Raw genomic sequence first — 17,789 nt, forward strand, 5'->3', positions numbered from 1 at the left:
CCAGAGGCAGAGACTGTTCCCGTCCTCAGAGATGTGGGTGCTGGGAGACACGGCCACAGAGACAGCAAGGAAAGAAAACTGGAAGAGGTCCACGTGCAGTGCAAACACCAGTGTGTTGCAAAGTTCTGGAGATCTCGGCTCCACCAAAGCCCTGAACTCTGGCTTCACGGACCACGGACAGGGAAGGAGGGGCACGCAGCTTAGGGCCCTCTGCCTGGTGTCTGCGTCAACCCCCTCCTTGGATGGGTTGGGGATAACAACTGTGGGAAAGAATGAGGAGGCACCGGAGCCAGCGAGGGTCAGAGGGAAGGGGCGGGGACAGAAGGGAGAAGTGGAAGGAGGGAGGCTGCAGCCAGGGAGGGAGGGAGGGAGGGAAATGAAAGGTGAGAGAGTGCAAGGCGGGGAGCCTGGCCGGCAGCCCAGGTTTATTCTAATAGTGGGGAAAGGTGGGGAACCTTAGAAGTTGTAGAAGAAAGGGAGGATCCTTTTTTTTTTTTTTCCAACAACACAATGAAACAATGTTTAAAGAGTGCTTGGATGAGGAAGGGCACTGAAAGGTGCAAAGTCCATTGAGACAAGCAGGAGCGCAGACCCAGAGAGCTGGCCCAAGCACACGCGCACACACACACACACAGGCACACGGGCCCCTCCAGACCCAGCACCTGCAGGAGGCCAGGCGTGCAGCTCACGTCAGAGAGGCAAGAAAGGCCTGGCTCCCATTGTAAAAGGCTGAATTGGACTTGTCTGATGCCTTGGGGGCAATTTAAGAAAAATTTTATTGCTAAAACATTTCCTTGTGAAATTCGCCATTTTCACGGTTGAAAGTGCATAATCCAGCGACAGTAAGGACAGTCGCAGGACGTGAAATGATCACTGCCATTTTCCAGGACATTTCCAACACCCCAAGCAGGGTCTCTGTCACCGTCAGCCCCTGACAACTGCCATGCTTCTGCCTGCCTCTGTGATCTGACTACGCAGAGCGGAATCCTACAACACTTAGCCTCATGCATCTGGCTTATTTCACATATTTCACTTTTTTCAACGTTCACCCATTCAGTGTCATGGGTCATCAGAACTTTATTCCTTTTAATGGCTGAATAATGTTCCATTCCATGAATACTACATTTTGTTCACCCACTCATCTGTTGATGGACAGTTGGCCTGGGGTTATTGTGAACAACACCGCGATAAATACTGGCACACGGGTATCTGAGTCCTTGTTTTCAGTTCTTGGTCTACACCTAGGAATCACATGGAAATTTTACATTTAGCTTTTTAACTGTTTTCCACAGGGACCTATGTCATTTTACATTCCACCAGCAAGGCATGAGCATTCCATTTTCTCCATATCAAAAATGTTATTTATTTGTTTGTTTATTTAAAAGGCAGAAAAAGAGGGACAGTGAGAGAGAGATCGTCCATCTGCTGGTTCATTTCCTACGTGGCTGCAACAGCCAGGGCTGGGTCAGGCCAAAACTAGGAGCCAGGAACTCCATCCGGGTCCCCCATGTGGGTGGCAAGGACTCTGGTAGTTGGGCCGTCTTCTGCTGCCTTCCCAGGTGCACTGGCAGGGAGCTGGATCAGAAGCAGAGCAGCCCGGAATTGAACTGGCGCTCCCATATGGGATGCGGCTTTCCCTGCTACACCAAACACCCTCAAGCACATTTTTCTTAAAACAGGAAAACTGAGCATTTCTTTCAAGATGGTCATCGTGACCCCAGAGCCCTACAGCCCTCCTACGGCACCCAAGTTCCACAGCACTAATCGTTAATACCTAATCACAGTCCATGAGCAGTCCAGGCAAAATTAAATGACCCCATTAAAGAATAAGCAAAGGATTTAAATAGACACTTCTCCCAAAAAGGTATAAAAATGGCCAATAAACATACAAGATGCTCAACATTATTAGCCATAAAGGGGAGACCTGGGTTGATTTTTTGGGCTTCTGCCTTCAACCCAGTCCAGCCCTGGCTATTGCAAGCATTTGAAAGTGAACCAGTCATTGGAAGATCTCTGTCTGTCTCACTGCCTTTCAAACAAAAATGAAAATAAACGAAAAATTTTAAAAAAAAGTTCTCAGCATCAGCATGATGGGTAGCAGGTAAAGTCACTGCCTGCAATGCCATAATCCCATATGGCACCAGTTTGAGTCCTGGCGGCTCCATTTCTGATCCAGCTCCCTGCTAATACACCTGGAAAGCTGTGGGATAGGACCCAAGTGGAAGACCCAGAAAAAGCTCCTGGCTTCAGTCTGGCCTGGCCATTTGGGGAGCAAACCAGCTGATAGAAGGTCTCTCTCTGTCTCTCCCTCTAACTCTGCCTTTGAAATAAATCAATAAAAGAAATAGAGAGAGAGAGAGAGAGAGAGAGAGAAATAAAAAAAGTTAGTTCTCACTCTGCGGCCGGCGCACCACGCTGATCCAATGGCAGGAACCAGGTGCTTCTCCTGGTCTCCCATGGGGTGCAGGGCCCAAGCACCTGGGCCATCCTCCACTGCACTCTCTGGCCACAGCAGAGAGCTGGCCTGGAAGAGGGGCAACCGGGACAGAATCCGGCGCCCCGACCGGGACTAGAACCCGGTGTGCCGGCGCCGCAAGGCGGAGGATTAGCCTAGTGAGCCACGGCGCTGGCCAGTTCTCAATTGTAACAGCATCACTACATCACTACTTGGTTCCTTAGCAAAGAATCTAGGATATTTAGCATTTAAGTCAGACATGTTCAGTGAATTCAAAACAGAATAGTGGGACAAATTAACTATACACTCATTTATTCCTCAAATATTAACTGAACACATACTATATGTCAGAGGCCATTTTAGGTCTCGTGGGTTCAAGTGGATGGATGGCTGACAGTTCCTGCTCAGAGTCCAGGGGAGAAGAATGAGAATAAACATAGAATTATTATGGGATGCCTCCCCAGCACACAATCCCCGAGTGGAGACCAGTGTAAGTGCAGGAGCAGGCCAAAGCCATAGCGTGCATCGAGAGAGGAGCATTCTGGGAGACATGGAAGGCATTTGCAAAGGCCCTCTGGAGGGCCTGTGCACCTCTCGGTGGAGGAATAGCGGGAGAGCCTGTGTGACTGAGAGGCAGGCGGTGGGCAGGTCACACAACTGAATACACAGATGTACACACTGTGAGGCAGTGGGCACCCAGAGTGTCGGGACTGTGTGGCACAGACTTGACAGGTGTGTTGGATATGCCCATCACCAAGGTTTAAGTAACAGGCACTTCATGCTATTTTTATGACCAGGCAGGGATTGTCACATTTGCCTCAAGATTTAAAAAAAAAAAAAAAATTCTAGGCCGACGCCGTGACTCACTTGGCTAATCTTCCACCTGTGACACCAGCATCCCATATGGGCAATGGGTTCTAGTCCCGGTTGCTCCTCTTCCAGTCCAGCTCTCTACTGTGGCCCAGGAAAGCAGCAAAGGATGGCCCAAGTGCTTGAGCCCCTGTACCCACATGGGAGACCAGGAGGAAGCACCTGGCTCCTGGCTTCGGATCAGCACAGCTCTGACTGTAGTGGCCATTTAGGGGTGAACCAATGGAAGGAAGACCTTTCGCTCTGTCTCTCTCTCACTATCTACCTGTCAAATAAATAAAAAAATCATTATTAATTGTGACAAAATATATATAACATTTACCATTTAACCACTTTGTCACAAGATGTTTTGGGAATAGATATCATACACAGAAAAAAAAAAATCTGACTTAGGTTTGATTTTAAAAAACTAACAAAATAGAGCAGCCGTGGCCTATAAGAAGTTTTGACCTGGTCCCATTCTGATTTAGCAAACTTGAAACAATTGACTTTTTGTAGTGTCTTGCAGGTTGCTTTTTCCTGGGCCCCTCAGCCTTGCTTTCCTGACCACCTTGATTCTGGATAGGCTCCTTGAAGGGGGAAAAAAAAAAAAAAAAGCCAGCAATGCACTCATTCAGACAGGAACATATCAAAGGTGTGCTGCTTTTTGCTCAATCTTCTTCCTTCCCCGCTACACAATGCATTTATTATTTGTGCTCCGTGAAAACATACAGCTTGAGGGAAAATGAGAAAAGCGCCTCGGATTTCCAAACTTTAATTGCAAGTTTCTTTGTCTTCCAGAGATAAAGAGCAAAAAAGTTTGCAGCTGTGGGCTACCTGAAAAGAATGTGCAAGGAAGGTGTTTCCTAAACACGGTAATTAGGAGGCTTTGCCTTGTCCTGCTGTCACTCAACACGATCCCCACAGGGCCCACTGAATGCCCCTTTATTCTCCCGGTGCGGAAACATTTTTTTTTTTAATGTATGCATTTCAGATGAGAACTGTTCTTGCATCTGTAGTGAAGTCAGCGGCCCTTGCGCTCAGTTTCCAAGATGGCCTTGGACTTCTGGGGTCAAGGACCCTTGAGCTCTGCCTCTGAGAAGGAACTATCACCTTCCACTCCACTCCCAGGCTGCAACCTGGTGCTTCTCAAGCGTGCGTGAGTCGCGTGGGAATCTTAGCAGGTGCAGATTTTGTGTCAGCAGGTCTGGGGTGGGGCCTGGGAGTCTTCATGGCTAACAAGCTCCCAGGGGACGCTGCAGCTGTGGCCTGCGGAGCAAGCCCAGCTGCTGATGTCCAGTGCACCACGTGGTCTTGGCTCCAGGTGCTTCTCTTGCCCTCTCCTTACCAGCCCTACAACCGAGGCTCCTTGGCCTTGACCTCATTCCAGCCTTCCGTCCTACCCCCTCCTCTGCTCCATTTCTCCCAGCAACTCTGATCCTGCTCAACCCTGGAGCCTTGTGGCAAATGTGGAACTCCTGACCCTTGACATTTTGGATTCACCTAGGATTCCCATCACACCGGGACTGGTTAGACCCTGTGCTAGATGTCCCAGGCCCGGTCCCGCTGACACCTTGTTTTTGTTTGTTTGTTTGTTTGCTCTTCCTGGTGCATAGACTGTAAGCTGGCAACCAGGCCCTCAACACACCACCCCATCCCCTGCAACACTGGCTGCGAGACTGCTATGTGCTCTCACGGGTTCACCCCTGCACCCATGCTCACTGGTATGCTGAGCCCCCTGAGCCTGGCTTTGTGTCACCTGTGCCAGCTAATCACTGCAGACCAGTTTGTCACCATATTCGCTCAGGTGCCCCCCTTCCTGGCTATGCCCTCACCCTCCTCTGCCTTCACTGCCAATCGCAATGCCAGTCTGCAGGCACAGCCTCTCCCGAGGAGCCTTCCTGGGGACGCTGGCCCATGAAATGCCCTAGCTACCACGCGGTTCACTCAGACCATCCCCACAGGGCCATACCCAGGAGCTCGAGCTACATCAGCAGCTTGCTGTGGGAAGTGATGTCTGCCTCTGGTGCCCTAGGAACGAAGCAGGCGCTGGCTCTGATCAGGAGCCCCCAGGACACTGGATGTGGGTGGGGAAGGTCTCTCCCCACAGTGACTGTGGGGCACAGGCACCAGCACCCTAGTTTCTGGAATAATCAAGATCACACGAGGCATTCCCCATCTACCCTGCTTTGCAAGGCCTTAAACCCTACACCCAAGTGGCTGCCAGCACTGCCCCTACACTCACTCAAACACAGCCCTCCTCCCTCTTTTCTTTGGTTGACACAGTAGGTCTTCATCTTCTCCTGCCACCATTAACTAAACCCCTAAAAAAAAAAAAGAACTAAATTCAGCTACATTTATTCAGTACCTCTGAGCAATGCACCGTACCAGGGACGAGAACCTGACTTCTCCTCACTGCAGGCCTACAGACCAGGCTGCTCCTCCGTTAACAGTGCCCTGGAAATCTAGGAAAAGGCACAGGTGCCCCAAGGGGGCTGCCTGGATGGGACCTCGTTAGCATTTCTAACCAGCTCCCAGGGAAGCTGATGCTGCGCATCTTTGAGTAACAAGGTCAGAGTTCACAGGAGAGACCAAGGCTCAGAACTCTCACCTAGTCCCAGTACCCAAATCTACTACACTGACGCTGAGAACAGCTCGCCTCTAAAACCGCTGGCGACAGACATGGTTTACTGTGCATGAGGGCCAAGGAAGAACTGGCCCTCCGGAAACACCTACTATGCGCCAGGCAGTATGCCAGAGACTGGACTTCCCTTGTCTTCCCACATCCTCACAAGACAGAAAGAACAAGAACCTGCCAGGACAGAGTGACGGGAGGCCTGTAGCATCTGGCATAGAGCAAACGCTCAGACACTTGTTCAGTGAATGAATAACTTTTCCTGAAGGACCACTGTGATCTCATAACTCCCTTTACTGAGGACGACAACAGTTTCCTACCAGTTCAGAATCGAATTCATCGTCCCAAGCATGAACTTGGAAAGACTCCACCACTGTGGGGAACTCAGAGACACCCTGGGGGGAAGGAGGTTGCAAAATCAAGATTCGAAGTCCTGGTCCCTGGTCCCTAACTTTTTGCTTCTTTTTGCTAGCAAGGACAGAGCATGAGGCTGCCTAAGTCAGCACAGCCACTGTCACCTCTCCGTGCCTGTCACTCATGTCCAGGAACAGAGAGCCCCTCACCCTGGATCGGCCTCTTTCACCTGCACCCCCCACCCCTGGCCTGGAGGAGCCCACCCCAGGCCATCACTTCCGCTTCTCCCTTGCCCCACACAGCTAAGGCGGTTGCTTGTGCATTCCAGTTCTTTGCTCCTTTGGAATTTTACACAGAAACCAGATCATGATGTCCTGGTCATGGTGACCCCAACTGCAGTGTGGACAACCGAAACCCACCAGAAAAGGATGCTTTTCATAGAAACGAGTGGGCTCAAGGTTCAGCTGGAGAGTCCAGCTGCGTTTCCACTGAATTCACTTGGTCCTCCGTGTCATCCTGCTGTGTCACTTACTGTGGGGTCTGTTTCTGGATTTCTGGCAGCTGTACATGAGCAACGCTGTGCTGTTCTTCCCTGCCCCAGCCGAGGACAAGCATGGGAGTGACAGGGTCCCAGGAGGCTCCACATACTCAGACCCTTGTCCTGATTGGAACGTCCTCTCTATTACTTAGGGAGAGCTTTTTAAGGACTTGAAAAAAAAAATGTTAGTAATGAAAATTCTTTAGATTTGTACCATGGCAGACACATATCAAAATGGGAGTCCAGGCCATTTTGGTCAAGGGAGGTATCCCAAGACTAAGACATAAAGAAACTTTAAAAATACATGGGGCGGGGGGGGGGTGCTGGCACTGTGGCAGGTAAAGCTGCCACCTGCAGTGCCAGCATCCCATACGGGCACCAGTTCGAGTCCCGGCTGCTCCACTTCCAATCCAGCTCTCTACTAATGTGCCTGGGAAAGCAGTACAAGATGGCCCAAGTCCTTGGGCCCCTACACCCACGTGGGAGACCCAGAAGAAGCTCCTGGCTCCTGGCTTCAGATCGGCTCAACTCCGGGTGTTTGTGATCTCTCTCTCTCTCTCTCTCTCTGTCTCTACTTCTCTCTGTAACTCTGTCTTTCAAGTAAATAAAATAAATCTTTTAAAAAATGTATATACTAGGGGCCAGTGTGGTGGCACAACAGGTTAAGCCACGGCTTGTGATGCCAGCATCCCACGTAGGAACGCCGGTTCAAGTGCTGGCTGCTCTGCTTCTGATCCAGCTCCCTGCAGAGCTGCCTGAGCACTTGGGCCCCTGCCGCCTGTGTGGGAGACAAGGAGGTGGTTGCCGGCTCCTGGCTTCAGCCTGACCCGGCCCTGACTGTTGCAGCCATTTTGGGGGTGAACCAGTGGATGGAAGAACTCTGCCTCTGTTTCTCCCTCTCGCTTTGCCTTTCAGATATAGATCCCTCCCTCTGGCCCCGAAAAGCTTCTGAGCGCAACCACGTGGCCTCTCAGTGTATGCTTTGCCAGGGCCCAGAGGCCTTCTCTCCCAATCCAAATGCAGTACTGGGCAGGTATCAGGGAGGACAAACACACGCAGGCGGCTCGTGGGCTGTCTTGGCGGGGCGGCGGCAGGGCTGCCGTGCCGGGGTACAGCACAGCCTGTTTTGGTTGGGGGGTGCACGGAGGAGTCAGAGGTGCCTTCGCTGCAGGAAGTGGCAGAGATGATTCAACAGCCACACTTCTTTTCCTCCTGAGTCAGGGATCAACTGGCAAACAGGCCTGTGTGAAGGTGCTCTGGGTGCCCGTCTTTTCTACCAGCCTTAAAGACACAGCATTTTCATTTCTGCTCACCAACAGAAACGCTAGGAAGATTTCCCTGCGGACTGCCTCAGGCGGGCAACACAGACTGCGCCAGAGCAGACTGGTTAGGATAGTTCCCCAAACACCACCCCAGGAGGTCCCTTCATCCACCCTCGCCACCCTCACCCATTCACAGAATGGGTGCAAAGGCAACTGACTGAAGGATTAAGACCAGGGCCACTGGAGCAAATTCCTGGGGGAGCTCCAGCTCTGCCACTTGCTAGCTGTGCAGCCTTGGGCACATCGCTTAGGCTCCCTGTGCCTCACTGCTCTATCTTCCTGCCAACGCAGAACACGCACTGCAAAACACCGAGCACACGGGAGGGACTCAACAAGTGGCAGGTGCTTTCAACACATTAATCACAGGCCACTAACGTACAGCTACGCTCAGGCCACTGCTTCATGGAACCATACTCAGGTGTATACCCGGGCTTGAGTCTGCATCAGAACCACCTGGAGAGGGCGTTAAGCCACAGACTGTGGGTAAACACCTCGGAATTTCTGATCCAGCAGGTGTGGGGATCCCAGGTACATAATGTTGGCTCCAGGAACCAGAGTTTGAGACCTGCTGGTCCTGATCCCTGAGCTTTGTGGGTGCACAGTTCTTTGTGACAGAGACCCAAGTCCTTCCCCAGCTGGCTTTTCTCATTTTATTGAAAGGCACGTGTACACACACACACACACACACACACACACACTCCATATGCTAGTTCACTTACCAGATGCCTGCAACAGCCAGGCCTAACCCAGGAACCTGGAACTCAATGTGGGTCTCCTACATGGGTGGCAGGGACTCACATACTCGAGTCATCACCTATTGCCTCCCAGGGTGTACATTAGCAGGAGGTTGGATCAGAAGTAGAGGAAGGGGCCAGCACTGTGGCTTAGGGGGTAAAGCCACCACCTGCAGTGCCGGCATCCCATATGGGCGCCAGTTCGAGTCCCAGCTGCTCCACTTCTGATCCAGCTCTCTGCTACGGCCTGGGAAAGCAGAAGATGGCCCAAATCCTTGGGCCCCTGCACCTGTGTGGGACACCTGGAAGAAGCTCCTGGCTCCTGGCTTCAGATTGCTTCAGCTCCAGCCATTGTGGCCAACTGGGGAATGAACCAGCGGATGAAACACCTCTCTCTGTGTCTTTCCTTCTCTCTCTATGTAACTCTTTCAAATAAATAAATAAATATTTAAGAAGCAGCAGAGGAGTTGGGACTCGAATCAGGTGCTTGGATATGGAATGTGGGTGTCCCAAGCACTGTCGTAACCGGTACCCCATTCACCCGGCCCCCGACTGGCTTTGCCTTCCCTGGTCTCTTACACTGGCCCTGAGCTCCAGACATCAAAGTGGGAGGTGATTCTCTTACGTATGCTGTGTCCCTCCTCGGGCCCCGCCCGCCCCTGCTCTCTCTTCCTCTCATAACCATGCCCACCTTTCCAGGACCAGATCAAACACTCTCGGCCCAATTCCCCACTTCAAAGCCACCTTCCCATCTCTGTGTTCCCACTTCTCGGGTTTGAATTCCAACTCTGCTTCTGATTCCCGCCTCCAGTTAATGGACACCCTGGGACACAGCAGGTCATGGCTCAGTTTCTGGGGTCCCTGCATTCATGTGAGAAATGCAGACTGAATGAAATCTGGGCTGCTGGCTCTGGCCTGGCTCCTGGGTTCCTCCTCTGCACCCTTCTCAAGGAAGGAAGAATGGTGGGCGGTGACCTTCCCCACTAGATTGACAGCTCTCCAGGGCACAGGCGACTGGGTCCTAAATCTGGTGTTTCCCATGGTGCCTACTGGGTTTTTGTTTGTCTATTTTGGCTTTTGATTTTGTTCTTTGCTAGTAAATACAAATTAAATATCCATTAAATTGAAAGGAGACAAAAGCTTACAGAGGTTGAAGGAACTGGAATGAATAACCCTGAGGAAGCGGAAGCTGTGGGTTGACAATCTTCAATAATAGAAATATTAAAATAAAGGAGACATTGACCAACCAGTCTTCACCCTTATTGAAGACCAGATTTGAGGAAATTGTGACATATTAGGTTTGGGTCTGCTTAGGGAAGTTCCTGACATTAGGAATTATTAAACAACAACAAGGGTTAGCATGGACAGATGTGAATAATCTACTGAGCTTTAAAAATGGAACAGGTTCTCATTACCAGGCCAAGTGTGAGATGTGAACCTGCTAGTAGGTCTTGGGTATGCAGCTGAGAGAAGATAAGGATCTTTAGCGGTCACTTCTACCTGGATATGAGTTTCACGGCTGTTTCTCCTACTACCCGATACACGTAGGGAAGTGGTTTGTTTCCCATTTGGCTGGATATGACAAGAGCCCCAAAGCAGCAAACAAGGTGGTGCTCCTAGGATTTCAGGCCATGCCCCATGCGTGTCCTCTCTACCCACTTGCCCGGTTTAGCCATTATATTCACCAAAAGCTCATGGGAGTTTTTCTTCCTCATTTTTATTGGAAAGTCTTCAAATTTTCGATCGCTTGAGGAAGTGGCTCCTGTACTCTCAACACTCTGAACAGGAAATGGCATAAGTTATTATTACCCCGATGAACGGAAGGGGTCGATTTTGCAGTCCCTTCTTCCTGCCACTTGGAAACCTGGCAGGTCTCTAACTCCACCGGTGCCAGAGGGGCCTCGGTGTCACGGGCTGGGCTAGGATTTTGGGGTGGGGGAAGTCAGAGGAGTTGAGCAGAGAGGAAGGGAAGCACTCATCTTTGGCAACAGCAGTCTGCCAGGAAAATGTATATCAGGCAAGACAGACGCTTCTGCAGAGCTGCGAGTCCAACATAAACACCGCTTCTCAGAGGGGCAGGTGACATCCGTGAGGCCGGCATGGGGAGGTCAGGGGTCAAGCCACACCTGCTCTGGGCTGGCCTCTCTGGGGCTCACCAGCCACCTCTCTGCAGTGTGCATTTCAGAGCTCAGCCTCTCTCCTGGACTTTCGGCAGACACCTCTGGCTCAGGAAATGGTGCTCCACATTCCAGAGCACACACATTTCCTGCCAGTGCAACGCCTCGGGGCTTCCAGCTTGTTTACCTCTACAGAGTCTAAGGAACTTGGTCCTGCCTCCCAGTAAGATCATCCAAAGAAGCTGGGATTCAACAGCCTATACTGCAGCCTTCTCTGGTGGGGTTATTCTGGGGGGGGGCTGGAGGGGGGAACGGAGTACCCTTCACTTGAACCTGGATTCTGATTTGGACAAATAAACTGAAAAACAAAACCCAAAGGTTCAGTTGAGTCTATTTTTTTTTTTAATAATAGGTCTAACCAGCCATGTCCTTTTCCTACACCACAGCACCTAGCACAGTTCCGCCGGCCCTGCCCTTGGCCTCTCCTCTGTCACCATTGCCCTGACCTGACCCAAGTTCTAGCTCTTCCCTGCACCAAAGCCGGGGCCTCTTTATTGGCCTCTGGCCCCTCCCCTAACGCTGCTCCCTGTGACACACTCATCTGACCATGCTCCCCTCCCCCACTCCACCCCCATCTCTGCCCCACTCCAGCTCACAGATCACCAAGATTAAATCTGAACTATTTTGCTTGCACTTAAAGCCTCTGAGTGCTGCCCTCTGCCTTCCTCCCCCCTCCCCTCCCCCCCCCCCCGCCCCACTCCAAGTCCAGGCACTCTGTACTGTTTGTAGCTCCCTGCACACGCCACTCTGTTCTGCCCCGCTGTTGTTTCCGCCATCGGATGAAGCACCAGCCATCCTGAGACCCCCGGCCAGGATGGAAGACTGAGAGATCTTTCCCAGCAGTCTCACGGGGAGGCACCCCTAGTCCCAGAGGCCCATGCCAGCCGAAAAATGGTTGCAGGAACTCTGTGTCCTGCTGTATCTTCAGTGTCTGCCCATCCAACCTCCAGTCTCCTAAGTGACCTTGGTCTTTGTCTACTTAGCTCGTTGCACACTGCAGACTATTACCAAAAAAATGAATGCATTTAGCACAAATTCAGTCTGAGTTCTCATTACCAAACTCTAAGCCCTGCATGTGGCAGTCACCAGCAGTCACAGGCTGATGGTGGCCGACAAAGTTGGTGACAAAGTTGTCACCCCAGAGCCGTAAAGAATGTTCTTCCCACTGCTGGCTGGGACTTCCTGCTCTGAAACATACTGCGGCTGGAACGTACTGCCTGAGACCAGCCGGGCCAGCCAGCCCTCCAGTGACTGCGACAGACAGGGAGCAAAGTCGGGCCGCCTCACGGGCAGGAAACAGACCCTGAGCGTCTCTCGCAATCAGGACAGAGGACCCGGGCTGTGCACAGTCCCGCTCAGCACCCACGCGGCATTAGACCTCAAGAAATTCAGAAAGGCCAAGGCTGTGTGCTGGAGCCTGCCGCTCCCTCTTGCTTTCTTCAAGCTCAATGTTTTGGGGGGCAGAAAGGATGAGGTAAGCCTAAGTTGTGTGCACACCCGAGAAAGCCCACGCACTGCAATGGGAGGAAACACAGACAGGACTTCCTGTAAAGCCGGTGGAGGGTGGGAAGGTGTCTGGAGGAAGGATCACCCGCTGAGCAGGATCCTCGATGCCAGTCCTGGGATGTACAGAGGCGGAGTCAGGGACCTGTGCCTCCTTTGTGGCCTGGGGCCACGGCGCCGCAGGCAGACAGCACCTGGCCGGTGGTGGCTGCCCTAGGGGGTGAACCACCTGGACAGCCACGGACCATCAGGGCAAAAGCCAGAAAAAAACCCAACAAAGCAAAACAAAAAAAAACCAGCACAGACAGCATTCCCGGAGCTCACTGGACACGCTCTGTGGGAAAAAAACACCACTTTTTTTTTTTTTTCCATACACTTCAAAAATAGGAAAAGCCAGTTGGGGGGACTTTTAATACTGACATGGCAGATGGGGCTCACACTCCACCTTCTTGAAACAACAGTTCTGCAAAGGCCCCAGGGCTGGAACTCCCCTTTCTGTGGCCTCATAAAACACTGATTTATTGACCTCCAAAGACACATCTTTGTTGTTTCAGTTTTCCTGGTGTAAGAATTACTGGGAGGTAACTGCCAAGGCAAACGCACATTTCCTTATCAACGCGGGGCAGGGCACGTGTTTGTGTTGCAGACTTGCTGTCTGTGGGCTCCGTGGGGGGAAAGGAAGCAACAGGGGACGCATCTGAAATATTTATCAGCAAAGCAGACTCACGGCCCCCAGCCCGCCGCGTCTGTTCCCAGGAAGGCGCTGGCATACAACCATGTCTCCCCTCTGGGGCGGCGCCGGCGCCCACTCCCCTGGAGCCCAGCCCCACCCCAGGGGATTTCCTCGCAGGGGTCTCCCCAGAGGTCTTCGCGCTCCCTCACCTCACCACCTCCACGAGGGCCATCCGCGAGTTATCTCAACACTATAAAAGTTTAATGCTCCGTCTGTTCCGTCGGGTTTTCTGAATTAAGCGCTTTGTGCTCGTGGGAAGGTCATAAAAACATGGCTTTTCGCCTGGCACGAGTCCTTGCAGCCTAAATCACTCACGCCATCCTCTGGCCCTCAAAGGCTTTCCTCGGCACCCATCTGGGAATCGTTTCCTGCCCGACCCTGGGTTTCCTGTGCACCCTTGGAAGCCCACTTCAGAAACCTCCTCCTCCAAAGTCCTCCCTGATCGCTCCGGCTGCACTCCCTGCCCCCTTCGCTCCCTCCCTGCCCCCCGCATTTCTCCCCATGGGCCCTGTACTGCCTGGCCGGTCCTGTCCACCCCTGTCCATGCTTCTCAACCGCGCAATGTTTCACCCATCAGTGGCTGCTTTCCTGGCTTCCAATGCGACTGCTTTAGGCTGCAGATGAGCGGGGGCAAGCGGGGCTGGTGAAACAGTTACCTTAATGAAAACTGTGCTGCTACAATTTTCTCAGTTGAAGTAAGCTGCATCCGTATAACAACCCAAAGTGGGTGTTGGTTTTTTTTTTTGGAATGGTCTTATGTCCAGGAAGAAATTCCTCCACAAACACAAGCAGAGATACAATCACAGAAATGTTTTAAAAGTCAGAATTTATAGCGCTTCCAGGTCAGTCTGAATCTATCTAATAGAAACAAAACTAAGCCAACACTTGCAGAGGACACCCTTTCTAGAGTTTTTGACCACTCTTTTGCAAAACCAATCCCCTCACTGAACAGTTCCTCAATCCTCGCCCAAGAGGTGATCATTAAAGACATCAGCGGATTGTTAATATAATTCCTAAATTTTTGAAATAAAATGGGTTGACCCAAGAAGCCAACATCAAACTACTTGAAACAACATCTCCTGAATATTGTAACATGAAGATAATGTTGTCCCAATGAATCTCTTGAGGATAATATTGTAATACTATATCTACTTTGGCTTTTCAGAGGAAACACATTTACATTTGAGAGGTCAAGCACAAATTAAAATAAACAGAAAAACATCCCAGTATCATCTGATTGGAACTGACCAATGCAAAAACTTGGACATGATTAAAAATACAGAAAATTTAAATGGCCTAAAGGGAACTGGAAGAGAATTAGCATTTGTGTGAAGGTCTGAGAATTAGACTTGTTTTGCTAGCATCTGCTGTTAGCAGTAGAACCTTGCACATTTTACATATGTATGCATGAGAGTACTTCAAGAAGTCTGTGGAAAATGGAATTAAAAGACAAGCGTGTCTCAGTGCGGTAATTTGCAATCCGTGCATATGAGGGGTCTTGCAAAGTCGTGGAAGACACACATTATGAAAACACTGCTGGCCAGCACCACGGCTCAATAGGCTAATCCTCCGCCTGTGGCGCCGGCACACTGGGTTCTTCTAGTCCCGGTCGGGACACCGGAGTCTGTCCCGGTTGCCCCTCTTCCAGGCCAGCTCTCTGCTGTGGCCAGGGAGTGCAGTGGAGGATGGCCCAAGTGCTTCAGCCCTGCACCCGCATGGGAGACCAGGAGAAGCACCTGGCTCCTGCCTTCGGATCAGTGTGGTTCGCTGGCCGTGGCGGCCATTGGAGGGTGAACCAATGGTAAAGGAAGACATTTTTCTCTGTCTCTCTCTCACTGTCCACTCTGCCTGTCAAAAAAAAAAAAAAAAGAAAGAAAAGAAAGAAAAGAAAGAAAAGAAAACACTGCATGGATGCCGTATGTATGCATGGATGATGTATGCATGCATGGATGCCGTATGTATGCATGGATGTCATATGTATCTATGTGTGCTGCTTCTGCCACGGCAGTGCGAGACACGTTTAAAACTCAGTGGCCAGGCAGGTTTTTCTCAGGTGGCTTTTCTCAGTATACGCTGGAGCGCCAGTCCTTTAGTTCAAATAAGGTGGCACCTGTTCAACCTGTTGAACTCTTCATGAAGCAACACCTGAAGTGCTAAAAGGAACCATTCCATTAGGTCTTTCCGCCTCCGTTTCCCTCAAGCCCTGGAGAAGCCCGCGCAACTGGGAAAGCAGCAGGAGCCGACAGCAGACGCCTCTGCACAGAGCGTTCTCCACCGCTCTAACCTCACGCGGGTTGCCCCGGCCCTTGTGCCAGCGAGCTTAACACACCCTAAACCAAGTGGCGACCCCCTCAGGCACATGTGACAGTGCCGAAACCCAGAAAACCGCCGGCGCCCCCCCCCTTCCCGGGGGCGCTCTCAGCGTAGCGGGCTTGTGCAGTATCCGTGAGGGGTCGCCGCCCCGCGGGAGGAAGCAGCCCCCGGCTCTGCTTTCTTGCAGACTGTACTGAGCGACTTGATAGAGACCTCCGTGGTCAGCGGATGGGGCTGGGAAACCCTCGCCCCCAATCTCAGCGCCCCCAGAGCTTGGGCTTAGGCCTTGGTGAGCCCGAGGCGTTGCTGAGAGTGGGGGGAAGAGCGGCGGGGTGGGGTGGTGGGGTTCTGGACCAACGGCACCCCCCCCCGCACCCCTCCAAATCTCAGGGCCTAAGGGACTTCGAGCTCTTTCGGGGTGGAAATCTGGCTGACCAAGGGTGGCTCCTCCTGCCCCTCCACGGCGCTGTAGCTGGCCCGGGGGAGCCCCCGCGGGGCCTGGGCTGCAGCGCGGGTCCTGCACCTCCGCCCCGGGCGAGGCCACGGCGAGCGGGGCTCTGGGGGCAGCGCCTTGAGGCACTCCGTGGGTCCCCCGCTTTGTCCAGGTGCAACAACAAAATATCTGATCCCAGCAGAGGTTTCAACGGGTTTCGGACCCAGAACCAGAACGAGCAACGACGCGGACAGGACGGCGTCTTTGACCTGTGTGTCCCGCGGCAGCGCGGCTGGGGGGAAGTGGGGTAGGGAGAGGGCGTGCGGCCCCAGGGAGACCCGCGGGGACCCCCGGGGACCGCCGTCGGGACTGTTCTCTAGCGTGGGCGTGGTCTCGGCTCCAGCGTTTCCTCCCTCAGCGAGTGTTTGCAGAGTGAATACCCCCAGCGCCGGGCTTCGGGAAGAGGGCTTGTCTGGAGAGCGGGGTCGCCCCGAAGCGCCCGAGTCCTCCATGGCCTTCCCTCTCCCCCACCTTTGCCTCCAGGTTGTCACCAACGCCTCGGGACCCGCAGGCTGGGGCCCCAGGTTCTCAGGACTCCGACAAGAGTGTGTGCGGGCAGCGGGCCTCGGCGCGCCCGGCCCGGGCAGTGCAGGCGGCGGCTCCTTACCTGCAGCGGGGCGAGCAGCGCGCACAGCGCCAGCAGCGCGGGCAGCGGGCGGCGCCGCCGGGCGCGCGGGGCCATGGCTCGGTGCAGGCGGGCTGGGCGCCGCGGCCTCTGCGGCCCTGTGGCCCCGCGGGCGCGGCCGCCCTTCGGCCCGGATCGTCCCGCCCCGCCGCGCGGCGCCGCGCCGCGCCCCCGCCGCGCCCCGCCCCGGCACCTGCCCCGGCGCCGCCGCCCGCCCTGCGCCCCCCTCCGGCCGGGCCGCGCCCGCCAGGTGGTGCCCGCACTGGGGCGCGGCCTCTCCGTCCGCCGGCTTCTGCTTTCCGGGCGCCCTGGGAGGGTTCGCCGCGCTCAAAGCTTCCTTTGTCTGGTCCCCTCCCGGTGCTCGGTGGCAGTGGGCGCACGGTTCAGCCCGCGAGCGACCTCCCCTCGGCAATCCAGGGTGCGCGCCGCCCCGGGCAATCCCTGCGCACCGGCTGCTCCCGGCCTTCCGCACCCCAGGCCTCCGGGTCGGCCCCCGGGAGGGAGCACCACCGGCGAGAACTGACGGCAGGAGGATCCCCGTCCCTGCTGTCACCGCTGCACTGAGCAGCCACACAATACCCCCACCCCCACCCCCACCGCGCCTCCTAGGCGCTCCTTTGGGCCTCCCCTCCAGCCCTGTCTCTGCCCCTCGCTCCCACCAAGCTCTCAGCGTCTGCGGCAAGCACCTGCCATGACCTGTGCTTTCGCCACCGCCACCTCGTTGGCCATATTCCGGTCCAGCACTAACCAAATGCCCGAGGCCCAGCGTGCGGCTGCTTTGTACCCTGTTTCTGTGAGGGTACTTGTCCCGTGGCGGGACAAGCGTTCTGAGTCCCGAGTGCCGGAACTATCTGCCTGTCTTAATTTTTTGGCCCAACACGTGGTCTATCTTAGTGATTTTCTGTCTACTTGCTCTGAGAAAAGTGTGGAAATATCCAACCATAAGTGTGATGGCCTATTTTCCCTTTCAGTTCTGTCATAATTTTTTCATGTTTTTAAAACTGAGTTGAGGCACATTTAGGATTATGTGTTCTTGCTGAATTCGGCCTTTTGTCATT

At 53.4% G+C, this 17,789-nt stretch overlaps 1 protein-coding gene across 1 annotated transcript in view; it reads right to left on the reverse strand.

Annotated features, from left to right (window-relative positions):
• The window catches only part of TNFRSF11A (TNF receptor superfamily member 11a), a 60,439-nt gene extending 43,570 nt beyond the window's left edge, over positions 1–16,869 (reverse strand). Inside the window, exon 1 of the mRNA XM_008261434.4 lies at positions 16,714–16,869. Within this exon, the coding sequence (XP_008259656.1) occupies positions 16,714–16,788 (75 nt within the window). The 5' untranslated portion in view covers positions 16,789–16,869. The remainder of the gene's footprint in view (positions 1–16,713) is intronic.
• Positions 16,870–17,789: the final 920 nt, after the last annotated feature.

This window comes from Oryctolagus cuniculus, chromosome 10, assembly GCF_964237555.1.
Source record: "Oryctolagus cuniculus chromosome 10, mOryCun1.1, whole genome shotgun sequence".
Lineage (NCBI taxonomy): Eukaryota > Metazoa > Chordata > Mammalia > Lagomorpha > Leporidae > Oryctolagus > Oryctolagus cuniculus.